General features: G+C 39.2%; 1 protein-coding gene across 1 annotated transcript in view; it reads left to right on the top strand.

The window, feature by feature from the left end:
* FN1 (fibronectin 1) overlaps positions 1–16,574 on the top strand; it is a gene marked incomplete at its 5' end in the record, with an annotated part of 65,813 nt that overhangs the window by 36,550 nt on the left and 12,689 nt on the right. Inside the window, 14 exons of the mRNA XM_081095997.1 lie at positions 649–840; positions 2,138–2,410; positions 3,831–4,013; positions 6,537–6,626; positions 7,921–8,190; positions 8,956–9,072; positions 9,640–9,804; positions 10,244–10,399; positions 11,271–11,384; positions 12,183–12,446; positions 13,592–13,779; positions 14,587–14,674; positions 15,502–15,678; positions 16,328–16,417. Coding sequence (XP_080952123.1) covers positions 649–840; positions 2,138–2,410; positions 3,831–4,013; positions 6,537–6,626; positions 7,921–8,190; positions 8,956–9,072; positions 9,640–9,804; positions 10,244–10,399; positions 11,271–11,384; positions 12,183–12,446; positions 13,592–13,779; positions 14,587–14,674; positions 15,502–15,678; positions 16,328–16,417 — 2,367 coding nt within the window. The remainder of the gene's footprint in view (positions 1–648; positions 841–2,137; positions 2,411–3,830; positions 4,014–6,536; positions 6,627–7,920; positions 8,191–8,955; positions 9,073–9,639; positions 9,805–10,243; positions 10,400–11,270; positions 11,385–12,182; positions 12,447–13,591; positions 13,780–14,586; positions 14,675–15,501; positions 15,679–16,327; positions 16,418–16,574) is intronic.

Here is a 16,574-nt window from a genome sequence, read left to right as displayed (position 1 = left end):
CCTTGTCTCTACTTTTGTTTTCATCCTGTTTCTAATGGCAAAATATGCCATCATTTCCTTGCCCTTTATTAAGTTTAACCTAAATATACTTTCTCGTTTACTTTAGTCTGTCCCTATAGATCGCTAGTCATCACTGTTTTAATTTTAATATCTCTTCCCCCTCAACCCTCTTATTGCCTAACTTCTATGATTCCTGAAATCTTCATCAATTAATATTCTTTCACTTCTTTCTCCCACTTTTTCTCCTTTCCTATTCCCTTCCTGTAAATTCCATAGTTAGACTTTGTACGTTAGGAGAGCCTGCTTTGGGGAATGTGCCTAGGGTTGAGAGCCATTTCATACTAAGCAGGTAAAATGGAATATTCCTCAGGCGTCATGCAGATGATCCAGTAAGGACAATCAGGGTACAATTTTGAGGCAGGAAAGCCTTTGGTAATCACTTTCCCATTCCAAGGTTTTCTTTAAACCAAGGATATTATTGCCTGCCTCAAAGGGTTGTTGTAAGCACTAATGACAGTAAATCCTTAATAAATGCCAAGTCCTTTCCCCATTCCCCTTTGGGGGTTCATCATTGGATTCTGGTTTCAAATGCTCTGCGTTGCAAATCCTTCCTGCAGTCACTAACTTACTCCTTTCTGTTTTCTGCAGACATCAGTGGTTATAGAATCACCACCACCCCAACGAATGGCCAGCAGGGATATTCTTTGGAAGAAGTGGTCCATGCAGATCAGAGTTCCTGCACTTTTGAAAACCTGAGTCCTGGCCTGGAGTACAATGTCAGTGTTTACACTGTCAAAGATGACAAGGAAAGTGTCCCTATCTCTGATACCATCATCCCAGGTAATGGAAAAATAAGCTGTTATCCTCAGAATGGCAGCTGCAGTAAGAGTGGGGATTAACATCTTAATCCCCAAGTGGTTGAGTGTGTCAGATAGAGGTGGGATTGAATGCTGACCTCCCAACCGCACTCTTCAAAACCGAGAAGTCAAAGCAACAATTTGGACAAATGCTTGCTGTTAACACTGCTCACTGCCTGCTTCACTGGGAAGCTGTCTGTTGCGATGAGTATGTAATGGAGTGGCAACCGTGGCATTAACTCTGTCTGCTCACGTGGAAATATTACTAAAATGATGTCACGTGTCTGTACTCAGTACTGACAGGCTAAAAGTAATATGGTAAATGCATCCCCTCAGTCCATTTGTGCCTGGTCTCACAGTCCAATTGTCAGCTGCTGGCTGTAAAATAGTACCTGTCTCCATATGTAAGCACTGAAATAGCACCTGATAGACACATCCAATTCTTTTTGTTTCAAATCCTTCTTTTTTAAAAAATTGAAAAAAAAAAAGAAAAAGAAAAAGAAAGACCACACCTTCAAGGCATTCTTTCTTGTGGATTGAAACACAGATCTGAAAAGACCTATCCAGGGATAGGCTCGTTGTTTGTCCAAAATGGGACTGTGACAGATGAAAGCGGACAGGTTGTGTTCCCCTTCGCGCATTTTGGTAGAATGCTTTTAGTAGTGCTAATTAAATAACTTTGGTTATGAATTAAACACAATATTGGCACTGGCCTTGGACTCAGGCCAGTCTGTCTTCCACCTGACTCTGCTTTTAGATGGCACATTTCACACCATATATTCATAATGTGTTAACATTATGGCCATATCTTGTCATGAGTTTTTGTATGGGGAGAAAATGAAAAAACTCATCAATCAAATTTTTAAACAAATCTTCCTGCAAGCTTTATTTTCCTACTAAAAAAATTTTGGATTTTTAAGACAACATTGCTGATACTACAGGTATTATGTCCAGATCCTACGGATGGTTTTGACATCCTAAACAGGCCTATAATTTTTAGGAGCCTGAGAAGTTCCAATTGTACTGTTTAGAGACATTTTTAAAATTCAAGAGAATCCCTAAGATTAGTGTAATTTGATTCTCACAGGGAAGCAAACTATTCAGGATGCTCAGGAATATTTCAGATAATTTGGAACAGACTGCATACTACCATCATTGCTTTAACATTCCGTCAATTTTACTACTAGTGACCTGATGTACACTGCTTTATTTTTTCCTCTTTTTTGCCTCTATTTTCCTTTTGCCCCCCTCCCTCCCCCTTTTGCTTTGTAACTCAATAGAGGTGCCCCAACTCACTGACCTAAGCTTTGTTGATATAACCGATTCAAGCATCGGCCTGCGGTGGACCCCGTTAAACTCTTCCACCATTATTGGGTACCGCATCACAGTAGTTGCGGCAGGAGAAGGTATCCCCATATTTGAAGATTTTGTGGACTCCTCAGTAGGATACTACACAGTTACAGGGCTGGAGCCGGGCATTGACTATGACATCAGCGTTATCACTCTCATTAATGGCGGAGAGAGTGCCCCTACTACACTGACACAGCAAACGGGTGAATGTTGAAAACTTCTGTGTTTGAGACACGGATGGTGTTGCATGCTGCCACCAGTCACTGGTTAAATATGGATGTTTTCATGGGAAAGCCAGCAATTTGCCAAAGATTAAGAGAAGGTGGTTTGGGGAGTAAGGAATCCAATGCAGATGCTAAACTGATTGGGTGAAGACATAATCAAGCAGTCTTAAGTAGACTTTCATTCAAAGCACAAATATGTATAAAGCTAACAAAATGTAGATATCGGATCTACAAATACAAAATGGCAAAGATTAATTGAATTTGCAGACCTGTGATTTGTCAAATGATCTAACATGAGTGCCACAGTGTATCATGAGCACCAGTTATTAATAAGAAAGTACTTCCAAAATGTGCTTCCTTCTACTCTTTGATCAACTCTACCATGTTCCTTCTTTGGAGCTGACTAAAAGCCCATTGAAATTTAGGGTAGAGTGGAAAGGGGTTGTTTTGAGGTAGAAAAACAAAACAAAACTTTGGCACACTCTAAGTTCTATTGCTGTGGCGAGGTAAAGAAACTCCTCTTTAACCTCAGTCTGGGACGAGCATGCAACATTATACACGTTCTCTGCCCTGCATGGTAAGGAACATGCTGAGAACCAATTTGCATGAACCCTCTTCACTTGTAGGTAGTAGTCACGGAATGGAATTGTAGCTCTCGTCCTCTCGTGTCTGGGGGCATCTAGGACCCTGTCTTCTTTTTGTCTGTGTGCATGTGTTTCTTTGGAAAGTACCGCTGTGTTTCTCTTTGCTGTGTGGCAACTTGAGCCTCTTCAGCCTGGGATAAAATAATCTTCAGTGATGTTAATAATGTACGTAAAAGCAACATATTTGGATGTCAGTTAAAATTATTGTTTAAGATATATTGATGGCAGAAAGGTTAAAGGGGCCTAACAGTACGAAGTGTAGTGTTTTATTTTTAACAGTACAATTGACCCTTAAACAATATGGGGATTAGGATCACTGACTGCCACGCAGTTGAAAATCTATGTATAACTTTTGATACCCCTAAAACTTTATTACTAATAGCCTACTGTTGACTGGAAACCTTACTAATAACATAAACAGTCAATTAACACATATTTTGTATGTTATACAAATTATATACTATATTCTTACAGTTAAGTACGCTAGAGAAAAGAAAATGTTAAGAAAATTATAAAGAACAAAAAATACATTTACAGTATTTTTAAAAATCCAGACAGACCCACACAGTTCAAACCTGTTTTGTTCAAGGGTCAACTATAGTTTACTCTCATTTAGATTAGATTTAGATTAGACTATGCATGATGATGACTTGTTTCCTTTATGCATGAAATACTGTTTTTACCTTTCCAGCTATTTCTGTTACCTTTCATTTTAAAATGATATTAATTTAGTCTTCCTTCTTATTTGAAACCAGCTGTCCCTCCTCCCACTGACCTGCGATTCACCAATGTTGGTCCAGACACTATTCGTGTCACGTGGGCCCCGCCTCCATCCATTGAATTGACCAACTTCCTGGTGCGTTACTCACCTGTGAAAAATGAGGAGGATGTTGCCGAGTTGTCCATTTCTCCATCAGACAACGCAGTGGTCTTGACAAGTAAGAGGTCAAATGTATCTGTTCAATAAATACCAAGCATAAGGAAAGAATTCTGACTTCTCAGATGGGAGCAAATAAGATCAAAACAGCTATAATAGAAGTACAAACTAAACTCCAAATCTGACCTGAGACTTTGTAAATTTTGAAAGATGTCATGTTTATTGTTATTTTAATACATCTTTCATATCTACAACTTTAAAAAAATCATAGTGGAAAATACCAGCAATGAAGTTCAAAGACTTCAAACATGCTCTGCTTCCAAATAAGCACATTGAAATAATGTATGTCAGAAGAAATTACATGACTAAATTTGAATGTTTGGAGAGAAAATGAAAATTGAGAATAATGTCCCTGTATCTATTTTATTATCTCTTTTTTTCCCACGTGTCAGCAGGCAATCTGTTTAGCATCTGAAAACATGGAAACAGTGACTGGTTACTCAGGATAGATCAGGATGCTCTTTGAAGAAAGAGCCAGTTTGATTTGTACTTCAGAAAGAATCTGTTGGCGGGATTTCTCTTAAGGCTAAGGACTTAGAAAACAACTGACATGAAAATAAACAACAACAACCATTTATGGAAATTGCCTCTTTCCAGTTCCTACTCTTTTGAAATAGATATCGTTTATTAAAGAAAATATAAGTGGGCTGCAACATGGTGCTGTGTTTCAAGTCAATGTTGTTTTTCAGCATTTTCACTGTACTAGTTAAAAGACATACATAAGAACAGCCAAAGTTAAGACATAAGACAGAAATAGTTCATATTTAGGTCCATTACCAAACGGTGGTCTAAAAACATTCTCTATGTTTCAGACATAGTATGACCGTAGTTTTGGTTTCTCATTTGTGGCTGAGGGCAAGAGCATCCCTGTATCTACCTATCAGCGGGAAGGTTGTTTCCATCTGGAGCACCCTGTGATCAGTAGCTATAACTTCACCCACTGCAGAAGCCCTGCTTCAGGACCACCATCTGCCCCCATCATAGCCACAGATCTGTCACATGTCCATCCTGTGTTCTAAGACCTCATTCTACTCTAGATCTCAAAGTAGCCATTTCCCCCTAGAGCAGCAGTTGCCAACCGGTGGTCCGTGGACCCCTGGTGGTCCGTGAATTCCAAAAGGTTGGCAACTGCTGGTTTAAAGAAACCTTTGGAGCAGCGGTCGCCAACCAGTGGTCTGTGAGGTCCGAAAGGTTGGCTACCGCTGCCCTCGAGTAGCCATTATATCCTGTTTTACAGATGAAGCAATGCAGGTGCCCAGTGTTTAAGTAAATTGCCCCTGGCCAAGCAGAAAAGAGGAAAGTGGAGTCTAAGCTCCATCAGGGACCTCTGCAGAAAGGCTGAAGGGAAGATGATATGAGGGGAATGGGGATTTTTGAGTAGGAGGTCAATGGTTAGAAACCTTACTCTGTACCTTTATTCCTCAAAATAGGAAGCTATCCAGGAATGTATATTTAAATTTTTTAAGCTGAGTGCAGTGGTGCGCACCTGTAGCCGCTGCTACTCGGGAGGCTGAGGCTGGAGGATCGCTTGAGCCCAGGAGTTCTGGGCTGTAGTGCGCTATGCCGATCGGGTGTCCGCACTAAGTTCGGCATCAATATGGTGACCTCCCAGTAGCGGGGGGCCACCAGGTTGCCTAAGGAGGAGTGAACTGGCCCAGGTCGTCAGGTCGGAGCGGAGCAGGTCAAAGCTCCCATGCTGATCAGTAGTGGGATCGCGCCTGTGAATAGCCACTGCACGCCAGCCTGGGCAACATAGCAAGACCCCGTCTCTAAAAAAAAAAAAAAAAAAAAAAAAAAAATTAAGTGTCTGCTCTTACCTTAGTATGGCAGAACCAATCACTTTCCCTTTGGGGTATGACTCTTCCAGTAAAGGTTAATTGTTAAGACCATGGGTCATGGTCTGGGTCAACTCCTGTAGGATCTTGGGCAAGTATATCAAAGGAGATAACTTTATGCCTCAGTTTTCTTATTTGTAAAGTGGGAATAATTGTAAACCAATCTTTTGGAGGTAACGGATTTGTTCTTTAATGTGGTGATGGTTTCACAAGTGTATACATATGTCAAAGCCTGTCAAACTGTACATTTAAAATATATGCAGTTTATTATATGGCCATACAGCTGCTTTTAAAAACTAGCAGACTACCTCACTGGGTTGTTCTGAGGAGTAAATGATAATCCACAGTGCCAAGGTCATTGTCAGCACATGACCCCAACAGACGTACTATTAAGTGGGTGATAGAAATATTACTATGCTACAGCAACTCCATCTTATTGCAGATCGGGCTGAGTCACATGCATAGAGGAGGAACAGAGGCCAGGGTTTAGAGATGCTACAGGGCAAGGTGACCTTTCCTTATCACCCAGTTACAGCCCATCTCCGGGTAGCCACCCACATTCACTTAGGAATAAGTAGGCTGCAGGACCAGACTCTTGGATATTTTGTAAGGCGAAATAGTCCCAGGGGTGCTTAGGTTTTTGATGCTTTCAAGGGCAGTTTTAAAGTAAGTCCCACTTACCTCTTCAGATCTCCTGCCTGGCACAGAATATTTGGTCAGCGTCTCCAGTGTTTATGAACAACACGAGAGCACACCTCTCAGAGGAAGACAGAGAACAGGTGAGTCATGTTGGCAATATGCTTATCAAGTAGCATTCGCCTACTAATTTTAAATAACAAAAATGGAATCGTCCTTCTAAAAATACGTCTCCATCTGTTGTGGTGGTGATGGTGGTGCTCGTAGCCTTGTCATTACTTTGTGATCACTGGTCTTGAAAATTAAAAGACGCCTTATTCAACTATTACCCTGACTTCCTGTCACTAAGATTCTACTCTCTGTTTCCAGAGAAGACTGAAATTAGTCCAGAAACTTTGTTGTCTATCTTTTTAAAAATTCTCCCAAGAAGAATATCTCATAATGTCTATTATTTAGGGATGATAAACATTCCTTCTCTTTAGCGAGCTCTGTCTAATGGTTGACCCAACACTGTCATTGTCATATTTTCCCTCTTTTACTAAGTCAACAAGTTTATCTCTTTTTTTCTACTTTATTAAATCTTCATTTACTGTAAAAACGAAGTTGAATTGAATCCCATAACGTGATGTCCTTTCTTAAAGGTATTTCTTTTAATTTTTCCCTTTAAAAAAGTGCAATGCAATATATCCACTAATTAATTCATTACAGCCCACTTGCTTCCAAAAAGGTGTTGTGATATCTCAATTTGGTTTGAGTATGTTACCGAATAGAATAAGTAAATGTTTTAACTGAAATAGAATTTGTTAGAAGTCCCAGAGAGGTTACATGATTTGAATTTGAGATAAACTCCAAATTCTCTCTGGTTTTTCTGCACTGCACTAAATTCCGATTCATGAGGAATTACTTGCATTGTAACTTGTCTAGAATAATGTCTTAGTTTCAGAAACTTTCATATTAGGCATCATCATCATCTGTTGACATATCAGTTCCCTCTTGAGTGTAGAAAGCTTCTTTGAGAGCCAAACACTTAACTCAGGAGTGGGAAGACCTTCTCACTTTCAGAGATTCACTTATAGGATAGAAACACAGACTACTGAACACTGAAACACTTAAAAATAACAATTCCTAGAATATATTAAACACCTTTTCTTCAATAGCATGTAGAAACATCCTGTAATGATACTTGGAACGCTTAGCAAAAGAACAAAGAAAAGAATGCTTGAGTTGGCCATTTTGAACTGAGTCAGTTTATGATTTTGAAGTTTATATGTGGTTTAGAATCAGTCCATCATAACCTGAGTTTATGGCAATTCCTTGTATTAATGAAAAAAACAAACAGAAACATCAGCTGTATGTTACTTTCCACTATTTTCTCACTTCCTAATCTGGTGGTGTTCCCCGCCCCATCTCTCTTTTTCCCCTGGGTGGGAAAAACAGGTCTTGATTCCCCAACTGGCATTGACTTTTCTGAAATCACTGCCAACTCTTTCACGGTGCATTGGATTGCTCCTCGAGCCACCATCACTGGCTACAGGATTCGCCATCATCCTGAACATGCTGGTGGGAGACCTCGAGAAGATCGAGTGCCCCCGACTCGAAATTCCATCACCCTCACCAACCTCAATCCGGGCACAGAATATGTGGTCAGCATTGTTGCACTCAATGGCAGAGAGGAAAGTCCCTCATTGGTTGGTCAGCAATCAACAGGTAACTTGTTTTCTGGTCTTCAAAGAAATTCAAAGGGCTTTCCTAAGCAAGTGATATCTTCTGTGAAATAGGTTGGTGTTGTCTGAGTCATCATCTCTTAAAAATTAGATCATGGTTATGAGACATAGGGAAGTGACAGAATATATGGAGAAAAATCTCCATCTTAGAGTATATGAGAGAAGATACTTTTTTTATTCTAAGAAATGTCTCACCTGATTTGGGTATTTATGCATTTTTAATAACTGCAGTCTTATTCAAAATACAGAAAACACTCAAAGTTCTCTTAAAATCATGATTATTTTAATGTAATAGTGTCAAAGTTCTTGATAGATGCTGAAATACTTAAGGGAGTATTATCATGATATTTGTACCCTAGTCTCAAATGGATTAACAAAAAGACAGGGGGAGGGGTGCAAATGTTATCAATTGTTAGATACCTAAAGGAAGGGGATATGGGTGTTCATTATATTATTCCTGTGGCTTTTTTTGTTGTTTTAAAATTTTTCAGGAAAGAAAGTTGGCGGGGGGGCGGGGGGTGGGGGTGGGGAGGGAATCCATTCAATAAATTTGAAATAATCATTTTTATCAGAATTTGAATTGACTCTTTAACCCCTTACCTTGTTCATAATTTTTAATTTTGCTAATTTTGTATGTTATTTACACTGTTATATAAAAAACTCACAATTATCTGGAAAATGAGCCAAGAGTGAATCTGGGCATTGTGTGAAAGTTACGGACGTGAGAACTTTCCCTTGCTTTTTCTAGTGTCTGATGTTCCAAGGGACCTGGAAATTATTGCCACAAACCCCACCAGCCTACTGATCAGCTGGGAAGCTCCCGCTGTCACAGTGAGATATTACAGGATCACCTATGGAGAAACAGGTGCGTTAGTCAAATGCTATTTCACCCTCTAATCAAGTCAGATCCTGTTGTGGGCAATCTGAAAGCCCAACGGTGAACACATAATCAAAGAAAGCTTGGCAAGTTCATTCAATGGAGCCTTGTCTTTTCCAAGAATATGTGGAAAATATGCATGAAATAATTGATAGCAAAATCAAGATAAGAAGTTGTTTGTATAGTCCTAAAAGGGGAATAGTAGAGTTGAGGAAGAAAGGATTGCAAGTTCACATACCTATTATCAGCAGTGAAATGATAAGCGATTTGTATTTTTCTTTTTACTTGTTTGTATTTAAAAAATGTTATTTTACATGAATATATTCTATTAAAATTTTGAAAAAGGAACACAGCTTATGCAATCCTGGGTTGAGGACTTACCTTCTTCTCCCTTCTCATGTTAATCTACAATTCTGACTTTTTTGTTCAAGCCCTATTAAGAGCACTTTTTTAAAGGGTCACTTGCAGGCTGCTCTCAATACGTTAATGCAGTAACTCAGCAATCCCCAAGTATCTCTCAGCCACTCACACTTTTACTAACTTCTTTTCAAACAGGAGGACACAGCCCCGTCCAGGAGTTCACTGTGCCTGGGAGCAAGTCTACAGCAGAAATCAAGGGCCTTAAACCTGGAGTAGATTACACCATCACTGTGTATGCTGTCACAGGCCGGGGGGACAGCCCGGCAAGCAGCAAGCCAGTTTCCATTGATTACCGGACAGGTATTGATGCCTCTGGGATGAAGAGAACACCTACTGCCAACAGTTTTAAACAAAATGTACAAGGAAATACCCACAAGGGCAGGGATTTTTGTCTGTTTTGTTAATTGATGTATTCCACATGCCTACAATAGAGACAGACATAGAAGGCGTTTAATGAATGAATGAATGAGCTGATATGGTAAGAAGGTAAACACCTAAGTTAGAATGTAGTTTTTGTGTGAATGAAGCAGCCATCTTGAAAATAGGTAATGGTATCAAGGTGCTCACCTCACCTCCCAAAAGTTATCTCTGTTTCTACAAAAGAAAAACTTGGGAGTCGTTAATCATAGTATGAGATTATCCTGTATGTAGCAGAACTGGAGACAAGGACTTGTCCAGTCTTGTTGCATGGGCTGTGGCTTCATTGGTTTCTCCTCTTTTTTTTTTTTTTTTTTTGTAGAAATTGACAAACCATCACAGATGCATGTCACTGATGTTCAGGACAATAGCATCAGTGTCAGGTGGCTGCCATCAAGCTCCCCTGTCACTGGTTACAGAGTCACCACTGTTCCCAAAAATGGCCTGGGACCAACAAAAACGAAAACTGCAGGCCCGGGTAAGAATTGCAGCATCTCACATGCACCAGAAAAAAATAGGAGGCCCACTTTATGTTAAAGTTTCCCCATTTGTGAATTCAGGGCTCACGACTGTTACTCCCTCCACAATAGAATTTTTCGAATAAGTGCATTTCTGTTTTTCCATGCATAGTCCTGCTTAATGGTGTGGACATCTTAAATGATGAGACCCACCTTGGTGGTTTTGTTCACTGTGCACACCAAGAGAGAGATTGGCTTAAATTATTTTTTAAATATCCTTTTAGCCCTTGTTTTTGTTTTTATATAAAATACTTGTGAAATGAAGATCTTAAGGCAATATTGTTGTTTTTTTTTCAAATACGAGTGAAAGTTTATTTAGAAAGTCACAGAGGTAGAAAAAGTGAGCCAGCTGGGCTGTGTGGGCTCAGGAAACAAGTTACAGATGCAAAAAAAGGGCCTTTGGAGCTTTGGGGAGAGAGAAGCAAAGGTATTTGCCATCAAGCAAGAAGGGGGGGCGGGGGAGTGCAGACATTCTATAGAGAGAGAGAGAGAGAGAGAGAGAGAGCGAGCCTTAAGGCAATATCTTAAAGTCAAGTTAATTTTCTTTTTTTTTCTTTTTTTCAAAATTGTTATCATTCATTGTTGGGGGTATCATATTACATTTTGGAGCTTATTCTTTAGTGTGACTATACTCCAATATGATGATTTGTATTAGCAATGAACACATTTATCCAAGAGGAAATCCATGTCTGACTCCTCTATATTTTCCTGATAAGTGTACCAATGAAAATCTAGGCCAGCACACATTTCCTACTGAAATCTGAATGTCCGTTGGATGACATTACAGTGGAATGACATAGATGCTGCATTTGCTTTTCACTCCCTTTGCAGATCAAACAGAAATGACCATTGAAGGCTTGCAGCCCACAGTGGAGTATGAGGTCAGTGTCTACGCTCAGAGTCAAAACGGAGAGAGTCAGCCTCTGGTCCAGACGGCCGTCACCAGTACGTAACCCGTGCTCATCTTCCATTTTCAAAGTTAGATCTTGTTCTTAGGCACCTGAATGCCCTCTGCATGTCATTTGCAGTTATACACAGGGAAAGCCAACTGGTTGGTCAGTTTCTATGTTGAATTGAGCCCTTTACAAGCATATTTTTTCCTTCCAGTTCCAAGCAATGAACATATAGGGAAAGAAGTTGTGGAACCACCATAGTTGGTTGCTGTGCTTTAAGTTTCTTTTGCTTAAATGGCCTCAGCAAAAGCTTATTTGCCTATTGCACATCTACAGAATATTTTGCCAGGACTGTCTTTTCTACAACTGGATGGTAAAGTTGATTGAAGTCTTTCTCATGAAGCTTGTATGTTTGGAGCATTTGCAGGACTGGCTGCACCAGAGTTATTAAAGAAGGATTATAAAAATCTAAATCTAGCATTGAAAATCAATTTTACCATTCCCAAAGGTGTAGAAAATTCGGGTCTGTGAGACTGACATCACATTGCAAAAATTAATTATGGTACAAAATCTTAAAATCAATGCAAATAAGTCCTCTTTGAGAGGACACTTTGCAAGGTGTCTACACATCTCGTGTACACCTGTCTTAATAAATGATGTGACATTAAATATTTTCAAAATCAAAAATACTTCAACAGGATCAGGTAATTTTCTCTGTAATAGTTGGGTTGATTGGAATTTAATTCATCAAAGAGAATGGTATCTGCAAAACTGCTTTGCATGTTATAAAAAAATGCTTATTTCACAACTTGCTTTTCACATAACCTCTTACCATTAATTTGCCTAACAGACATTGATCGCCCTAAAGGACTGGCATTCACTGATGTGGATGTCGATTCCATCAAAATTGCTTGGGAAAGCCCACAGGGGCAAGTTTCCAGGTACAGGGTGACCTACTCAAGCCCTGAGGATGGAATCCATGAGCTATTCCCTGATGGTGAAGAAGACACTGCAGAGCTGAAAGGCCTCAGGCCTGGTTCTGAGTACACAGTCAGTGTGATTGCCTTGCACGGTGATATGGAGAGCCAGCCCTTGATTGGAACCCAGTCCACAGGTATATCGTTAATTGCACCACTGGGTGCTCATGGGAGCAGAGGCTTTATGCCCTGCTTAATGAATTTATCAGGCTATTAATTTCCATGTAAGGGGGTTAAAAAAAAAGTTGCCTCTGTTAGGAAAGGCCCTCTTTACGAGGAATTGTACTAAACAGTGAAGTTTAGGTGATCTTTAAATCAAGTCTAATACGCGGACATTTTGGAGTAACTTGGCTCATCAACAAGGCCATAAAATGAGACATTTGAAGATAATTCTAAAATTGTGGATTATTTTCTGAACTATGCCTCCCTGTGGCTATACTCACTGTGTATAAAGAAAAAGAGTTTGGCATCCTAGAGCTTACTCTACAAAAGGAACCCAAAATGAGCCATAGCAGCATAATTCTGAGAACACGTGGGTAAGACCTTCCTTCTCTGGTTAGATAATCGTGTGCCTGGTGTGTAATTTGCTTAAAGGATTGAGAATCAGACACATAGGGCACATGCTTTCCACAATACTTTATCTTCTTGTGCTTTGTTTCTGAAGCACAGGGGAATGCTAAGATATGTCCTTGTGACAGCAGAAACCCTGCAGGTGACAATCTGTGTTATTGCTCTTTGCTTCTCTTTGCTGCTTCTGTTATGATCCAATTTTCTTATGCTGCACCACAGAGAATACTTCAAATTTAGCAGTGATATCTGCCACAGGGTCCAAATAAAGCGAATCAAAACATAATTCTAACTTTGGGGGCATGGAATTCTCTGGGAAATGGATTTCCATACGAGGATAATTTATATCGGAAAAGGGCTATTGCTCATCTTTCCGTACAAATGGAAAATCAATCTCAATGGCCTAAATCAGTCATTCTGACTTTTCAAAAAAAATTTTAAGGGAAAGCAAAAACATCTTCTAAAACCTAAAGTCTTTCAGAATTCTGACATTTATCTGTGTTTCCAGTGATGCTGAACATTGGTGGATATAAAACATGCTTTCAGCAAACATTTTCTTCATTTTGCATCCCTTCTTGTTGTACTTTCTCATACTGAATCTTTGATCAGGGAAATCACCTAACCCAAACCAAGCACAATCTTCTTGGAATTCACTTTATTGTCCGTTTTCCCCATTTCCTATAAGATAACCTCTAACCAATGACCCTCCTGACAGCCATTCCTGCACCAACCAACCTGAGGTTCATTCAGGTTACACCAACGAGCCTGACTGCCCAGTGGACAGCCCCTAATGTTCAGCTCACTGGATATCGGGTGCGGGTGACCCCCAAGGAGAAAACGGGACCAATGAAAGAAATCAACCTTGCTCCCGATAGCTCATCTGTGGTTGTATCAGGACTCATGGTAAGAAATGCTCTTTTTCATTGAAATAAACAAGTAGGCCATCTCTAACAGTTTAAGGTGGTAGAAATATAACATCATAGTAAATCTAATGATATTCTTGGCACCTGCCATCAAATACTTTTATTGTGATTTTGTATCAATTTTATAAATAGCTTTGGATTGTGCACAGTTCTTTAAATGTATTCTGTTCACTTTAAAAGGGTATGTGTGGGTGCAGGGGGAAATTTATATACAGGTTGAACACATGTATCTTCTTAGTTATTATACATTTTCTGCACTCTGTTACTTTGGCAGGGAATATTCTCCAGCTTGCACCAACCCAGACTGACCCTACCTTCATAAAAACACTTTTAGTCCTTCTGGACTCATGTGCAAAAAACTAACCAGTAACCTAGGAAATTGATATACATTTAACATAAGTCCAATTCCAGAAGAAACTATAGAAAGAGGGTTCAGAGATAGAGTCGTCTCTTTGCTTCTCTATGATCAGAAAAATTCACAGTTTATACCTGTCTGTTCATAAAGAAACAGGCTAATACCCATTTTCCTCATTTTGTATCAGCTTAGGATAAGTATATCAGTTATGGCTTACTTGGGCTTTACCCCTAAGGGCATTTTAAAATTCATATAATTTAAATTTGTTGTTGATCACCTGTAGTGTAGGAAGGAAATTAATCTAGGAATGTATAGTGCTGTAGGTTTTGCTAGTTTATTTATTTTTCTTTTATAACTATGGCATCTTTCTAATGCAGCAGTGAAAGTCCCCGGGCTTCCGATTGATAAAGCTTACCGTGCCCTTCTTTCTAGGTGGCCACCAAATATGAAGTGAGTGTCTACGCTCTTAAGGACACTTTGACAAGCAGGCCAGCTCAAGGAGTTGTCACTACGTTGGAAAGTGAGTGATCAAACTTTTAAGTATCAAAAAACATTCTGTATAAACAAAAATTAAAGAATGCTAAATGGTTTTCTAGATCACTAAGTTAACAATGGAGTGATTCCCAATCTGGGAATTGATTAGTTCGCTCATCTTTTTGACTTAACTACTGGCGCCTTTGGTGTTATGAACGAAGACTAGTTTATGCTTTACTTGTTGGAATTTGTTTTCATAGAGTTAAGTTTGGGGAGGACATGCTGCTTTGTACTGTATCTTAACAGTACAGTACAGTCTTGGATTAAGTTGGGCCCAGATTCTCATTTTCTGCCATATCAATGAACTCCCGATATACTCTTTCAGAAATCATATAAAGTGTCAATGTTTTCTCATCTATAAAATAGGGATGGCATTGCATCTGTTGAGAGAGAAAAAATATGAAGCCCTATGGAAATGACACAATACTAGCATTGCATATATATATATATATATATATATATATATATATATATATCATTGCTGGCTGGCAATTATTCTAACTCCTGCTACACATATTTTACATTTTAATAAATTAATAACTTTCACCTTTATTGAGGGATTTGTAGATGCTATAAACCAGCTTTGGGAACCACTGGTAGTATCTCTTACAAGCTTTTCAGTTCTTCCGAAAAGAAAAGGTGAATATTTTTATATTTCTAATTATTGTCAACCTTTGTTTCTGGATGCCATAGGAGAAATGCTCTACACTGTCATGTGTAGAAATGGCTGTATTTGTTGTATAATAAGGAAACATTTAAAATATCAAAACCTTACCCATATGAGCACTAATCTCAGGCTATGATCCCATGCAGATGTCAGCCCTCCAAGAAGGGCCCGTGTGACAGATGCTACTGAGACCACCATCACCATTAGCTGGAGAACCAAGACCGAGACGATCAGCGGCTTCCAGGTGGATGCCGTACCAGGAAATGGCCAGGCTCCAGTTCAGAGAATGATCAGCCCCGATGTCAGAAGCTACACCATCACAGGTCAGGGCACTCGCTGTGCGGACCACACTTGCTCACTGCTGCTCACAACATCCATTAGTTCATTAGTTATTCCAGCACTTACACTGATTAAATTATTTCCAAAGTGTTATGATAACCCAGCTCTGTTCTTTAAAAGCTTATTTTTAAACAATAATCAGAATTGGTTTGTCCTGTGAATGCCTGATTTTATCTCATGTTTGCCAGAGAAATGGCCTACGTTCCACTCATCATTTTGATTTTTAATCATTGTACCCTTTCTTATATTAAAAAATTGTAACATAATGCTTATAACTAAAATAAACTAAAATGGTTCAATATTAGCATCGATGATATAGCATGATTAAATTTAAAAAATCAAACAACACTACTTTATAAAGATCAAAGTTGTCAGAGAATGTTCAATATCTGGGTTAATTCAGCTCTCTCTGAGATTTAAAATTCTGATTCCAGTTACCAATCAAAGACCATCTAATTATGATAAAGAGAACAGTTATTACCCATACCATGTTCTAACTGTATTGTTCAAATACGAACCACTTCTGTCGTTCATATAAACATGCGAGGGTAGAGGAACCATGAAAATTGCAGATGAGTTGAAACTTCCTAGTGAATCAAGATCAGATAAAAATTGTCTCTTCACAAATCCCAGGTTTACAACCCGGCACTGACTACAAGATCTACTTGTACACCCTGAATGACAACGCCCGGAGCTCCCCAGTCGTCATCGACGCCTCCACGGGTAACTATACTTTCTACTGAAGAAATGCCACTGACTTGTCTGTGATCAGTCATGTGAACTTAAGAAACAAAAATGAGGCTGTTATTTTTGTATTATAGATCACAGTGGATCCCTTATACAGTTTTCAGAACTCCCAGATTCTCTCCAGTCTGTTATT

The sequence above is a fragment of the Myotis nattereri genome (genome assembly GCF_964212035.1).
Source record: "Myotis nattereri genome assembly, chromosome: 7".
NCBI classification, from domain to species: Eukaryota; Metazoa; Chordata; class Mammalia; order Chiroptera; family Vespertilionidae; genus Myotis; species Myotis nattereri.
Note: the sequence above shows the minus strand (reverse complement) of the source record. Positions and strands in the feature narration are given on the sequence as shown.